A 14,792-nucleotide genomic window follows, 5' to 3' on the forward strand; every position below is an offset into this window, starting at 1 on the left:
ACATATCGCGAAATGGAATATTACAGATTAAAATGTGATTTTCCTAGATTCGAGATATGCGTTAATAATGTTTTTTTATCTTATCAAGTCATATACTACATTTCCTAGAAGACGGTTTCTTACATCCAAGACGAGCCTTCATCTGAAATCGTTTATCTTAACTTTTTTTTAAGAGGCAAGAGATAAGCTCTTCGAATCCGAGCTGTTTCGCTGAAGTCCACGTTATACTCATTAATTGGTATGTTAATTTAATTAATTTATGTTATATTTTTAAAATTTATCTCGTATTTGTATTTCAAAACTAATAGGAATGTTACGGATATGTTCCATAACTTTATAAACAGTTTCGAGTCAAATAAGATCCTCCTATTAACTAATTGCTTTAGTTTATCTTTGATAATAAGGTCCACCCTACCCTTCCTTTGATTAGATTATATATATATTTAAGTAATTGAACCGATCGTAGCTTCTATTTATTCGCTCAATAGGAGAGGTTGTTTACGTCGTACTTTTCGTTAGCGCTGCACAGGTACTTGTACTTGGGATTGGTACCGGTGGTACACTTGCTGGCCGCCTTGGAGCAGGAACTGTACATCTTGATGCCCAGGACATTGGTGGCCGCATAGTTACAGGCCAGCAGGAAGGCCTTGTACGATTGGCCGGGCACCGAGTACGTGGCCGCGGCACAACCCACTTCCGTATTGCGATCGGCAACGAGCACCGTGAAGTGACCAATGGCCGGACCATTGTAGTTCGACGGATAGGCATCGATGTAGGCCTGTTTGGTATACACCGCCTCATCATACCACATATCTACGCCCCACTCCAGATAGTGTGTAACATTCAGTGGATTGTAGTAGCCCATCCAGGCCAGATTCTGGCCAGACCAGTCGAAGGCATCCGTATTGTGGCAGCCGTCGTGTTTCATCTGACAACTCTTTACGTTCAAGCTGGCCAAGTAAGCCAGTTCATCGTTCCACTTGATCGTGGCCATTCGACAGGCGGCACTCAGATTGGCATTCAGTCCGCCGGCGATGTGGTTGCGATACTCGTTCGTCCTGGCCACCAGTGCATCCTTCTGAGCGCTGGAGAAGGTCAACAGGGTGGCGTCACTGGGACAGCTTGAGGCCCAGGCCTTTAAAAGAAAATCTTAAGTTAGCTAATATATATTGTACACATATACATTCCCGAGGGAATAGTTCTAATCCCGGATTAGAACTCCCCCCCCCCTGCTAAGTATTATACCCATGATTACTCACTCCATTATTGTCGCATCCCAGATTCTTGGTGTTTCCGCAGCTCTTTTTGCAATAGTCGGTGGCGGAGGCGATGCCAAGTGCCAGAGATAGGCTAACTATGATCACGAAGTTGCGCATTTCTATTCCCAGACCTGATTGCTAGCGTTTCCCACAGGGCAACGGGCTTTTATGGCAATCGGTGTAGAGCAGTTCTTGCTTCTCTTTTTTTTTATCAACATTTGATTAAATATTTACCGCCACAGTGTCTCATTTGTACCAGCCGAGCCTGCCGCCCCCTCTTCCTTTTTTTGTAAGGGGAGGTTGCTCAAATGTGTAATAACACCACCCACTCATGGCACCCTTCTCCGCCACCCACAAAAGACGTCATTCGATCGGTGCGGTGAAAACAAGAGGTCTGCGGGAAGCACCTGAGAGTTCTTCGCCATGGAGCCGAGTGTCACTGATTGTTTTCACAAGAGCACAAGATGTTATGAGAGAAATGTTAATGAGTAATTTAAAAAAAAGAATCAGATAAAACAGAAACAGACGTTTCTTTGTGTTTAATCTGAATGATTATTTCAAAACAACTCTAAAAAAAATTGGCATTCATTGAGCTGTGGAAAATCCCATCGACTTAATGGCTGAGAAAGTATGCAGTATATATAGTCGTTATTTCCTGACCTCAGTTACGAATATCTAAACATGTTTTCTTTTACATATTTCAATATTTGCTTGCATGCGTAGTCTCATTTTTTTTTAGCTTTAATAGTTCCTGAGATCCCGACATTCATACGGACAGACGGGCATACGGACAAAAGCACCGAAACAGCTAGTGACGAACATATATCCATTATAGACACGCTTTCAACTAATTGATACATATTTTTTACCGAATCTAGTATACCCTTTCACTTTACGAGTAGCTGTATAAATAAATAAAGTTATAAAGAATAATAGAACCATTTCAACCCCACCATGCATTTTTTCTATATGAATGAGGTACAGTGAGTACACAAACAGAAAGTCCGGCGCACGTGTCGCAATGACCCTCTTTGCCAAACAAAATGTTAGCCCAACTGCAACATAGACAAAAGCCATTAGATCAAAAGCGAAACCCACTAGCCAAGATTAGCCATATTTACCCAGCTGCCAGGAACACCCTTAGCCAAACGATTTGCCAGTTTAGCCAGCAAAATGTTGGCCTAAACTATTGCACTTTCGGTTAAACAAGTTAAAAATCAAAAGAAACAACTGCAATGATTTATAACAACTTTTTTTTTTTTGATTTGAAAAAAGAAAGTTAACAACCAAGTATTGGCTTAAGCTTTAAAATCTCAAATAGTTATATGGACCAACCCGAATATTGCGAAATCATTTTTTAAGTCGAATACGAAAGAAATATGCCAGCAAAATCATTAAAAAATACACCAGTTTATATTTTTGTATATATATATATATATATAATTTTCTGACATATTTGATATGCTGACATTTTATGTATTTCTAGTAGGGTTTTTTCTTATTCAAACAGGCCTGTTCCATTTGCCCAAACAATTTTTCAAAATAATTACTTATAACCGATTACAATTCGTACTTTTGAAATAATAATACTTAACTTAAGAAAAGCTACAAATGTAGATCAGAAAATTAAAAGTACATATGTTTAACAGTTTAAAAAATAGGGATTTTAAAGAGGTTGTTGATTTTATTGCTAACAATTAATGTTTTTTACTAAGTACATACAAGTTTCGATTTACTTGCGCTCGGAATCTGGAACAGTCCTGATGATTCAACTTTTGCCAAATTGATAATTGCATTTATGAATCAAAATGAGTCGACAATTGGCCTTTGGATTCAGAATTCATTCCTGCTTATAAGGCATTGTTTTCCCGCCATTATTTCGTGTAGATATAGACAGATGACTGCCATTGCATATATAATATTAAATTCTTTACCATTTACGTTCTTTTAGTACAGAAAAATAAATCTATACTTGCACGAGTCCAACTTCCTGTCTCTGCTTCAGTGTACAATTTTATGAATGTGTGTATATATAGATATATTTATTCCAGCTGGTTCTCAGCTTCATTTATATGTACATATGTATTTGATGTATACAGATCTGCGCTATTTGTGTTTATATATTTGCATAAGAAGTTTATCTGTGGGCTGTTTGCAGTTCTTGCAGTAGCTGTGGTTGTTGCTTTCATTATATATCGTTTAAGTTCATGCGCTCGTGTAGTTTTGTTAATAATATTTGGCGCTCCTAGGGCGACTTAATAAATTGCACACACAAAATATGGATTTGTTTGTTTACATTTATCATTTACCTTATTTATCATTTGCACAGTTGTACGAGATTTTGTTTCAGTTTTTATTCATTTGCTTGGTTGTTTGTTTAGTTTTTGGTTTCGGTTATTGGGGTCGGGACAACAATATCAAGAATATTTCTTTTGTCTCTGCATCTTATATGTCTAATAATTGTAAATTCTCTTCCATCTTTTCGAATATTCTATATACAGATCTTACAAACGAATACACTGAAGTGTAGCATAGCAAATGAAATTTGACAATTGTGCAGCAGGCAACATGGTGGAGTCCACTTTAAGTGACTCCATCGAGCACTCGGGAACTTAAACTAAAATTTCGCAACATCATATATATTTGGAATACAAAAGCTAAGTTTAAACCAGTTTCTGTGTTTTGCCGTTGAGCCCAAGAGTAGGCCACAAACAAATACATACATTTAAGATCAAAGACGCTTGGCGTGGCAACGAACGCGTTGGAGCTCGAAAAGTGGAACCGGAAGGGAAAACTGGGGGATTTACGTATCTTCCCCGGGTTATATTAATATTAATATACGAATTGGTAGGTAGATCTCAAATGATTAAGATTTCGATTTCAATTTAAAATTCGAATTAATGGTGGTGGAGCAGTCTATAGGCAATTTATAGCCTTACAGTAATATCGAAAAAATATAACTTTTTGTTTTATTTACAACATGTCATGCATTGGTTGTGGCTTCGTATAAATGGCCAAATCTTTGCTTATTCGATTAAAATGGTACATATACATATATATTTATATATATTCATACACTAATAACATATGGGAGTGGTCAGGGGTCGCCTAACTGCGATCCTCCGCTATCTAAGTCCTTAGGAGGACTAAGCGCACTAAACGATGGATTCATGGATTAGCATTGGATATCTCAAGTTGCGGCTAAATATCAAGTTCATTTTGCTTTTCACGCGGTATAGTAACTGGAACGCTTAACTGGGCGAATTGGCGACGGGGTAACCAATGACTACGTGTTTACTTTCAATACATATAGATCTTCTTGCATATACTAAATATATACTATATATGAGTTAATACCTGCTAGGCATGATCTAGCCACAGTAAAGTAAACGGGCTTACATCTAGGGGTGCCTTAGAGCAGCTTTAAGTGCCTCTGCTTCTATACATACATAAATATATATATATTTCGATATATGAATATCTGTCACCTATTCTAGATTTAGTTTACTTTAGTTTAGGTTGGTTTATTGTAAATTATTAGACACCATTTGCATATAGCAATAACAACGTTTGAGTGTTTAACGCTCCACCTGCTTCACACGAACTTTCAATCTTTACTCTCTCAACTCCTCGGCGGACTGAAACTGAACCGGAGCCAAATGCGATTGGGCTTGAATTTGGGATTGATTGTGCTGCGAATGCTGCTGCAGCTGTTGCTGCTGGTGTTGCTGGTGTTGCTGCTGTTGTTGATGCTGCTGCTGTGCCGGAGATGGAGGCTGCCCAAATTTACTGGAGATCTTGTGCGAGGCATTGACAATGGCCAGCTCGTGCTTGGAGTCCAGATCGCAGTCGTAGAGGCCGCTCAGCGAGTCCAGGCTGAGCAGGCGAGAGCTGGCCCGGCTGGACACCGATGTGTCGTCCACGTCCGGCGCGTTATACAGCGAGTTAACGTCCGAGAGAGCGCCCTCGGCATCGGTAAGACCAGCTTCGTTCAGCAACGAGATGTTCTCCAGCCCGGGCTCATCCGTGATGTAGCCCGTGGACTCGGCTCCCCCTGAAAAAAAACAAGGCATTAGTTATGGTTAGAGAAAATGGTAGAGAGCTATGTTCTCACCTGTTGCTTCCTCACGACAATCATCATCCGACCACTCCGATTGGCTCTCCAACGGATTGGAGTCCATGGACTGGTGATTGAGATGGGTTGCTCCGTACTTTAGCTCGTCGTTTATCACATTGGCCTCCAGGCCGCGCATGCTGCCGTTAGTCAGCGGTGCCGCCTCCCGCCCGCCATTCCGGTGGTCCTCATCTTCGTCGTCATCGTCGTCCTCCTCCTCCACGTCGTCGTCGTGGTGATTGCCTGCCTCTGTTGCAACCTCCGATCGTTTGTGATTGAGCTCGGACTTTTGTAGGCGCTTCTGTCGCACATCACGTCCCACTTCGTCGTCCTCAAACTCCTCATCGGCCAGGTTGTCCTCGGTGTCGTCACGCTCCTCCTGCTCCTGCACATGGTTGTAGCGCTGCTGTTGCTGCTGCTTCTGTTGGTGGTGATGGTGGTGGTGGTGATATCGTTGGTGTCGCTGCTGCGACTGCGACTGCACCGCTCCATCCAGTCCGTCCAAGCTCTCGTGGCTGTACTGCAGCTCCTTGGAGCGCGGTCGCTGGCGATGCGTCCTCTGTGGCTGCTGGTGATGCTGCCCGTGATGCGCATGGCTGCCATTCAGCTCCTTGGCCGTATGCATCTCCAGCATGGCTAGCACATGCATCTGGTTGCGGTTCTCGTGCAGAATCTCGCAGGACTCCGTGTCCGAGGTTTGCCTGCAAGAGTCACAATCGCTCGATTGGATAAGGTTTTCTAATATGCATATATCATTTAAGGGATCTAAAATTATAAGTAATATAGGGCCAACCCCCATACCGGTAATGAAAGCGGCGAACCTACACCATATGTCATGGAATGGAAGCTGTCGTCATGGTCAGTGATGGGATTAATAACATAGGTAGACTAACAAACAGTTTATATATAAGTCAATATCTTATGAAGGTAAAAGGTAAATTAATCCCCCTTCAAAAAAACTTTCCTTGCGGAATTTTGGATTTTTTTTTATCGAATTGAGGGATATCCAACTAAGTATATATGTCCTACCAAGCTTCTTCCCATCACTGGTCATGGTCTACTCACATTTGGCTGGACTCCGAGGGATTTTTGTTGCGCGTTATCTCCTTGATGGCTTCCAAGCCCACCGGATGTTTGGCGATCATGAAGCTATTACTGCCCAGCAATTTGCCGCCGGCCAGGTGCTCGTGATCCATGTTCTGCTGCTGCTCCGTCTTGTGGTGACTGCTGTTGTTGTTGCCACTGTTCGAGTTGCTGCCGCTGCCGCTGAGATTGCCATTGCTGCTGCCGCTGCCACCGCTGCCATTGCCCACCGCCGAACCTGAACCTGATCCCGATCCGGATCCTCCAACGCCATGTCCATTCGCGGAGCTTAGCTTCCCATTGCTGAGGGAGTAGCTCATCTCCCGGCTCCCATTGCTGGCCGTCTGATCTGTGGTAGAGATGGCTCCAGCCGTCGTTGTCGCGGTCGCCAGGCAACGAGCCCGCGAGGATTCGTTAAGCAGACGTTGCAGTTCACGCTCGAAAGGCGACTTGGTGGCGATGGCCGTACCCGCTGCCGTTCCAACTGCTGCCTTCTGAAAGTCGAAGCTGTTGCAGCTGTCGCCCTTGTGTTGTGTGTTGCTCGTCGTGTTGCTGTTAGTGTGATGGCCCTGGCTCTCGGTGGTGGAGCTTAGCTCAAAGTCATGCAGGTGGGCCATGTCGACGACCGGAGAGGTGGGATCCACCTGAATGTCGCAGGGATAGAGCCATTGCAATGGGTTGACCAGACCACCGGCGGGCACGTGGTAGCCATTGCGATGGTGCAGGTTGCCACCGTTGACCATGCGCGGCGAGTCCTCATCGCCTTCACCTTCGCCCTCTGTGGTCTTCGAGTAGCTCTCATCCGAGCTGCTCATCGAGGGCGAGTGTGGTCGTGAGCTCAGATCGTCCGTCGAGGACATGTCCCGGCTCTCCTCCAGATCCGTCGGCAGCTTCGGCAGCGGCTTCATGTACGTCCTCAGCACTGGCTTCGGCGGCAGCTGCGGCTGCTGCGAATACATGGCGTACTGCCGCTGCAAAGGATGTGGGTCCTGCGCGGGATGTGGCTGCTGATCCTGGGCAGATTGCGAGTGCGGCTGCTGATGCTGCTGCTGGTGCTGCTGCGACAACATGGTGTGGGGAGAAGTGTAACGTGGTGGCTCGTACTTTGGCGCATGCTGCATGGGCATGATCTGGGGGCGTGGTTAGTCGGAGATGAGCAAGCGAGAGAAAGATAGATGTGCGCGGTCATGCAAAGAGTGGACATAGAGAGTTAGACACATGGTACACACAGATATAGATATAAGGAGTGGATATTCGGGGCAAGAGGCGGGCAAGCATCACAAATAGACTGGCATGTAAATTGATTAAATAAGTCATAACGTATTTAAGGAATTCCTTTATCACACCAATTATATGGTCACTATAAATTTTTCATTTAAAAGCTTAACTAAGTTATCCTCAAAACTTTACTTTTCATTTGAGATCAACAAAATGGTGTATATGCATATGGCTCATTAATTAGAATAATATTTCTTTAAAACTTAATAATTTGCTTTTTACATTAAATGCAAATATAAACTTGATTAAGCTACACTTAAACATTCTTAGCATTATAATATTTTTCCCTACTTCTCACAAATACAAACAAATCTATTGTGGTTCTTGGGCATTAGTTACGAATGGGATGGATATGGGTCTTGGTAATCTGGTTATCTGGTTTTTACAGGGCAATTTCTGAGGCACTTGGAGGCTGGGACAAGGCGGTGCTGGCTGTTCAGAGGAGGATCTCCTTGCTCCAGAGCAGGTGTTCAGCGTCTTCACTCACCTTGGCTACCGGCGCGACGCTGCTGGCATGCAATAGCGGCTCGCTCTCCCGGCATTGGCCATAGCCCAGGCTGGTGAACGATGGCGGGTGCTGGCTCTGATTCAGATTCAGATTCGAATGGAGGTGATGCGGTGGATGATGGCCATGCTGGTTTAAGGGCGGCACATACGTGCGTTCGCGATCTCGCCGTGGCATCATGAAGCAGTCGCCGCCGAGCACGCCAGCCCCCACGCCCATTCCCATTCCCGATAGGTCGAGGCTGCCGTGATGCGGCGGCAGCTGCTCCATCTGCTGATGCCGGCCACCGGAAGTCGGGTTCTCAATAATATTAAACTCGCGCAACATTACCGAAGGAACGGGCTGGTGCTGGAGCTGGAGCTGGTGGTGGAGTAGGATCTGGTGCTGCACTGGAACCGCCACTGCTGACGGGAGTGGATGCTGGTGCGGGTGCTGGAACTGGAGTTGGTGGTGCTGGGGCTGGAGGGGAACCGCCACTGCAGCCGGCGGTGTCGTCGTTGCCACCATAAATCCACCGTGCTGCTGCTGCTGCTGATGTTGCTGCTGCTGATGCTCTCCATTGTGCCCATTGCCGTTCTCCCGGATATTGGGCAGACCACCGTTGGCCATGAAGATCGGTTGCTTTTGCAGCTTGCTGTTCAAACGCTGCTGTTGCTGCTGATGCAAATGATGGTGAACCGGAGGCGGAGGAGCAGGAAGCGGTAGCGGATCGAGCTGTTTGTGCTGATGCTGCAGCAGCAACTGCTGCTCCTCGCCGCCGTTGCCTGCGTACAGGTGTCCATTCTCCTTTTTGCTGTAGGTGTCGGTATTGACGCGATTCTCCGGAAACTGCGACACCTTCATATAGTAATCCGGCGCATGAAGACTCTGTGGCAGGGACATGGCGTTGCGCACCTCTCCGTTCAGCGATTTGTTGCCGCTGTCACACAAGAAATATGTGACCATGTCGCCCTTGCCCTTCACCTTAATGGTGCCGCGACAGCTGCAATGTAATTGAATAATTTTATAGTGCAATTTTAAAACCGGATTATATATATATAACACACTCACCGGAACTCAAAGTGCGAGCCCACCAGGCTGTCGACCACCTCTTGAGTTACTTGCGAGTAGCCGGGAACTCCGGTGGAGTCCATGCGACTGGCCACGTTCACCGTATTGCCCCAAATGTCATACTGTGGCTTTCGAGCTCCAATTACGCCCGCCACTACGGGTCCAATGTTGATGCCTGAAAAGGATTATTAATTGAATTAGTAATGAATTTATATTCAAATTATATTCCACGATGTTTCTACGCACCCACGCGCAGCATGAAGTTATTATACGAGTGGCTGTTTATCTCTTGGAGTGAGTGCCTCATGGCCTTGACATACTCAATGAGCGCTGTCATGTGGCGCCGCACTGAGTTCGGATCGTTGGGCTGGATTTTGTACTCGGGTATGAGTCCCACGACGGCCATATAAGTGCTACCAACGGTCTTGATCTTGTCGATGCCGCGGAAGCGATCCTCCTTGAGCAGCTCATCAAAGTCCGCAATAATCTCGTTGAGCAGACGGAGGCACTCAAGACCCTGATCGGAGCCATCCATTTCCGTGTAAAACTCGTTGAAGTTCGGAACGCTTGCAAAGATGACGCCCACTTTGGCATAGCTCTGATGGTAGAGCTCCTGCACATAGAAATAATAAGTTCTCAGGTAAGTCAACAACTTGAATGATACCAGTTCTATTTCACTTTCTATTAGGTCACAATAATCTTTCTAAATTTATCATTGGGTCAATGGGGTTCTCACCATGTTGTTGCGAAATTGCGCATCGAGAAAATGTGCAGCCACATGAGCGGGCAGCAAATTGTGCAGAATGCGCTTGTTGGACTCCTGTAGCACGTCCATCTCCTTCTTCTCCTGCGACGCCTGCAGCTGCCAGAGGAAGTCCAGCCGGGCAGTGCCCTCCACCAGGCGTCCATGCACCAGAATGGCAATCATGAAGATGGCAATGCGGGCCAGCGAGATCAAGTGAAGTGGAATCGAGGCGCTGCAAAGCAAAGGAGAAACGAGGTCGTTCGATTAGTGGATTAGTGCGACGACCAAAATTAGCGTTGACCTACTTGACCCGGTTGTCGTAGCACTCAAAGATATTCTGATGCGATAGCTCTATGAACAGGCCATAGATGGTGCCCATGCCCAGCACTAGGAGCGATTTGAATATGATGGGCAGCCTGTGGACAATCAAGGTTTCCCATTAGCATCGTTCTGCTCACATCCCCTGCGATGATAGTGATGCACTCACCTCAGGAACACCGATACAGATAGAAAGGCAAAGGCAGCCGATAGGGACACGTACTGGGGCAGCGAGCACTTGCGATGAGAGTCGTTCTGGAAGGATGTCGTCCCATTGCCCGAGCATGGATGATCCGAAACGCACGTAAACTAAGGGAAATGGAAAGTGTTGGATTGTAAACTTACATATATACTGTATTTAAAACATATTTTTCTATCTGTGCATACCACATTCACTTGTCCCACGGAGTAGATGAGTATGACCGTGAAAATCGTAATGGCCATGCGCAGCGAGAAGCTCTCCGAGATGTCCCAGATGATCCATTTGAGCCGCACGGCGAGCAGGAGCATCAGAATGGCGCTCACCCAAATGAAGGCAAAGAGAAAGAGCAGCAGCAGGATGAGAGTGCGCGGCAGAGCAGTCACCTGAAGCGCTGCACCGAGGATGAGTAGCAGCAGGGAGCAGCCCATGGCCGTAGTGAAGCCCAGATCGAAGTCCTTGTGATACTCGCGTTCCATGTCGCTCTGCCGGAATCGCAGGGTCAACCGATCCACGTGCTCCGATTTGTCGCAGTCCACCGACCGAGCGTTGATCGCCTGGGAAAGGAATCGATTCACCCGATTCGTTGGCTGATGATGGGCGGCCACCGAGTGCCGCTTCCGGAATGGCCTCTTGAATTTGTCCGCCACCTTCGACTGGGACTGCGGTTACGGATGCGGTTTCGGTTGCGGTTGCCATTGTGATTTGCGATTTGCGGAATGGAAAGCCATGCAAGAGGGAGCAAGAAGTAGAAAGACAGATTCGTTAGTTGTGGTTGTGGTTCCCGGACGAGTTCTTCATTTTGCTGAATGGCTGGCACTTGGCACTTGAACTGGCTGGTTGAGTTGAAGATTCAAGAATTAAGTTTGTTGATTGAAAAGCTCTACGTGTGTGCTTTAGACTAGGGTATGTGGCCACGACTCACTACATGCTAACATGGTAACTGAAAGGCGGCGAGCAGAGCTGGGACATGGCAATAAGCATGCTGATGCTGGTCAAGACTCGCGGTTGGACTCGGATCATCGTGCACTCCGAGAGGCGAGAATGGTCAATGATAATGGGCAGCTGGCAGTTGGCAAGCTCATGGATGACACTGAACCAAAAATGAAACCTTGCAATGAAACCACCTTAATTTTCAGGTAAAAATACTTCATACTCAAAGTACCATTCTATTTTATAATAAATGAATAATAATAATAATATATGTAACGTTATAATTAAACGCTAAAAGTGAATTGTATTTTGCATAGATAATTTATGAAATAATTAAATAAAACTAAATCTTTTTATTGATTAATTTTTATTAATTGTGTAATTCCCTACAACCTATGCCTTAAGCCTTAATATTGAATCTAATAAGCTACATTACTAATCATAAAATTTCATGCAATATTTCGACTTTTTTAATCATTTGCTAACCTGAAACCTGATTACTTATATTTTTTGTGTGTTTTAATTTTTTGGTCCAGTGTCTTGCAGCTTTAACAAGCAAATAGGAACATAACTATGTGGGCTTGACGAAATTTTGTTTGGAAGCCCTCCCAGTAACAAAACTCGAAGAAGGCCAACGAAACACACATAACGAATGAACAAAGCACACTTATGAAGTAGTTACACTTAACACAATTATTGAACGAATGTAAATGGACGAAACACAAACGGAAGGTCCCTTTAAAGTTTATGAGCTCTCAAATATATACCACATCATATTGTAATTGCTATGATTCGAACAAAACATCGATGAAAACTCATTTTTTGCAAAAGGGACCTTTTGAACGAACGAAGGAACGAACGATTTTGAACGATTGAACGAAAGTATAGAATGCTTTTATTTTGTATAGTTTTTTGGCTGCTGCTCTGCTCACTTTATTGTTCTTGTGATTGTGCATATGAATGCGACTAATCGTACTCGCTGTAGAGTTGGGATTTGTGCCTACGGTCACTTGAACACCGCCCCCACCGGCAATACCACCGGAAACACAGCCACCACCACCGGAAATACCGCTGTCCACACCGCCGCCGCTGCCGACGACGCTGCCATAGCCCATGCCGTGCGGTGGCGGTGTTGCATGCAAGATCTTTTGCAGACGTATCACCTGGATCGGAGAAGTAGTATACACAGTTGTCATGTAAGTTCTTATATTTACATTTGAACAAAGTTATTGTTTTGTGTGTGTTTCTTATCACTAGGCGTAAATTAAACAGTAGCGAGAGGTATAATTAATCATAGTAGAACGGTAAGTTTAGTAGGGTAGGAATCAAAACGATAACGATAGAAAGTGAAGAGAAGAGGCGCATCAAGTGGAAATCAAAATTGTAATAATCGAAACAATCGAAACGAAACTGAAGGATAGCTGGCTGCATTTAAGTAGCAATAATATATATACATAAATATATATAACGAGTGAGTATGGAGTAGTATTTTAGTATAAAATACAGTCTTATCACTAGCAGAACTGAACCACCTATAAAATATATCGTCCTCAGGGACGAAACTACTTTCCAAATTATCGCCTGCGAATTTATCGATTTAACCGATTACTTATGTTAGTTTTTGTAATATTCCACAAAGTTTCAATTCATTTAATCAACGTAATTTTAAATAATATATAAATTAGTAATATGTAAAATGTAAGTGTGTCCTTTGTGTTTCCGATGACAACAATTTAGATCAATTTACAAGTCCGAGGCGCAGATTTATACATAAATATATATATATTATATATATATATATATTCTACAATCAAACTACACACAACATTGACGCAAACGAGCCGTTATACTACAATTGTTAGTTGAGACAGCATTACGAATTACAATTGCTGATCTTGCTAAGCTAAAAACACAATCTTATTTAATATATAGGAATAGATACATGTTTGTACAATGCGACTACGAAACGAAAAGAGCCCACCAAATACGGAAAACGATAACCGATCGAGAAACTTAAAAAAGGGGCCAGGGGAATAAGCGCAACTGAGGCATAATGGTTACTGGTTATCGGGTTTTCAACTGGTGGATATAGAAATACTTAGACATGGGTGAGGCAAACTTACCGCATCCTGAAAGAAAACGAAAGGAAACAAATCAAAGCAAGAAATGAAAAGGATTCTCGCCGTCTTGATGCTACCCGAGATCTATCTAACGAATCATTGTGCATCCCTGGGCTACGGATACAAGATACTAGTACGGAAAATTAAAAGCACACCAAGCCACACCACCCGTTAACAGGGATTCGGTATCCGGGATCCGGAAACTTAATCCCTCAAAAACCACCCGGACATGCAGAGAACTCTGGAGCTACGACAAAAGAAATAGAACAGAACCGAGCTACAGGAACACGCAACTTTCAACTTTCAACTTCCAACTTTCCAACTCCTCCCACCTTGAAACTCCCGACTTGGCTTCTCAGATTGGGGTGCTTAACTTTAGATAAACAACACCACTTACCTTTCGCGATCCCTTCTCCGACACCTGAACGCTTCCAGAGTTCGCCTCGCAGGTGCTACCACGTGCCACGCCTCCTCCTCCTCCTCCACCTCCGCCGACTGCAACTCCGCCACCCAAGGCGCTGGCCGCCGAGGGGAACGATCCGGTGGCTATGTTGGAGAACGGCACCGGTTCCGAGAACTTGATCGTGTGCAGCAGCTGCATGACCACATTGGACACGTTTCTAAACGACAACTTCCGTCGACTGCCGATCGCCGAGCGAACGCCCAGCGTGTTGAGCATCAGTGGCTGCAGAAGATACGGACAGATTAGGCGAATTCACGGAAAGATGAGAACAAATAGGTAACAGAAGCAGAACCCCTAAGAAATCCAGCACATATGGTGTTGTATTACTATAAACAATAACGTTGCTCACCTTGCGTCGATGTGGCGGCGGAACGATAAAGAACGTGTCCACACCATGGTCGCGCAGATACGAGGAGCGTTCGTCGCCGTGGCCAGCCTCCACCTCGTATTCGCCGGACAAGGAGTCCAGGGTGGCGCGGGTCACGTGCACCCGACCCGGTTCCCCGCCGGACTCCATGTGGTTGGCCAGGGTCACATCGTTCGACCACACGTCGAACTGCCACTTGCGGAGGCCCAAGACCCCGCAGAGCACCCGGCCCGTGTGGATGCCCACGCGCATGTTCAGGATGACGTCGGTGGCCTCCACCACGGTGCTAAAAACGAGGAGGAAGCGCTCATGAGATTACAATTAAAGTGCAACGCAGCAGTAATGTGAAAGTGCATTA

General features: G+C 45.2%; 2 protein-coding genes across 10 annotated transcripts in view; both read right to left on the bottom strand.

Moving 5' to 3' along the window:
* Nucleotides 1–438: 438 nt before the first annotated feature.
* On the bottom strand, nt 439–1,406 carry LOC117148457 (antigen 5 like allergen Cul n 1). Its single transcript, XM_033315828.1, has 2 exons — nt 1,260–1,406; nt 439–1,135 (listed from the first exon to the last, which is right to left on the bottom strand). The coding sequence occupies exons 1-2, from the start codon at nt 1,374–1,376 to the stop codon at nt 482–484; spliced, it is 771 nt and encodes a 256-aa protein (XP_033171719.1). The 5' UTR covers nt 1,377–1,406; the 3' UTR covers nt 439–481.
* Nucleotides 1,407–2,681: 1,275 nt separating this feature from the next.
* The window catches only part of LOC117146511 (Ca(2+)/calmodulin-responsive adenylate cyclase), a 32,846-nt gene continuing 20,735 nt past the window's right edge, over nt 2,682–14,792 (bottom strand). For 3 of the 9 annotated variants that reach the window (XM_033312765.1, XM_033312766.1, XM_033312767.1), the window contains 14 exons: nt 14,417–14,720; nt 14,002–14,289; nt 13,608–13,613; nt 12,417–12,647; nt 10,740–11,213; nt 10,522–10,661; nt 10,340–10,450; nt 10,026–10,266; nt 9,536–9,902; nt 9,290–9,464; nt 8,222–9,221; nt 6,439–7,586; nt 5,374–6,074; nt 2,682–5,313 (listed from right to left, as the gene is read on the bottom strand). In XM_033312765.1, coding sequence (XP_033168656.1) covers nt 4,874–5,313; nt 5,374–6,074; nt 6,439–7,586; nt 8,222–9,221; nt 9,290–9,464; nt 9,536–9,902; nt 10,026–10,266; nt 10,340–10,450; nt 10,522–10,661; nt 10,740–11,213; nt 12,417–12,647; nt 13,608–13,613; nt 14,002–14,289; nt 14,417–14,720 — 5,626 coding nt within the window. In that variant the 3' untranslated portion in view covers nt 2,682–4,873. The remainder of the gene's footprint in view (nt 5,314–5,373; nt 6,075–6,438; nt 7,587–8,221; nt 9,222–9,289; nt 9,465–9,535; nt 9,903–10,025; nt 10,267–10,339; nt 10,451–10,521; nt 10,662–10,739; nt 11,214–12,416; nt 12,648–13,607; nt 13,614–14,001; nt 14,290–14,416; nt 14,721–14,792) is intronic. The other 6 variants (XM_033312773.1, XM_033312770.1, XM_033312769.1 and 3 more) reach the window with 6 other exon arrangements.

The sequence above is a fragment of the Drosophila mauritiana genome, chromosome X, assembly GCF_004382145.1.
Source record: "Drosophila mauritiana strain mau12 chromosome X, ASM438214v1, whole genome shotgun sequence".
In the NCBI taxonomy this organism is placed as follows: Eukaryota; Metazoa; Arthropoda; class Insecta; order Diptera; family Drosophilidae; genus Drosophila; species Drosophila mauritiana.

What these genes read in the sequence shown, in the direction of transcription:
- LOC117148457 (XM_033315828.1), bottom strand. Translation starts at nt 1,376, where the DNA reads ATGCGCAACTTCGTGATCATAGTTAGCCTATCTCTGGCACTTGGCATC. An exon ending in TGGGATGCGACAATAATGGA is followed by an intron (nt 1,136 to 1,259) that starts GTGAGTAATCAT and finishes TTTCTTTTAAAG; the next exon opens with GCCTGGGCCTCAAGCTGTCC.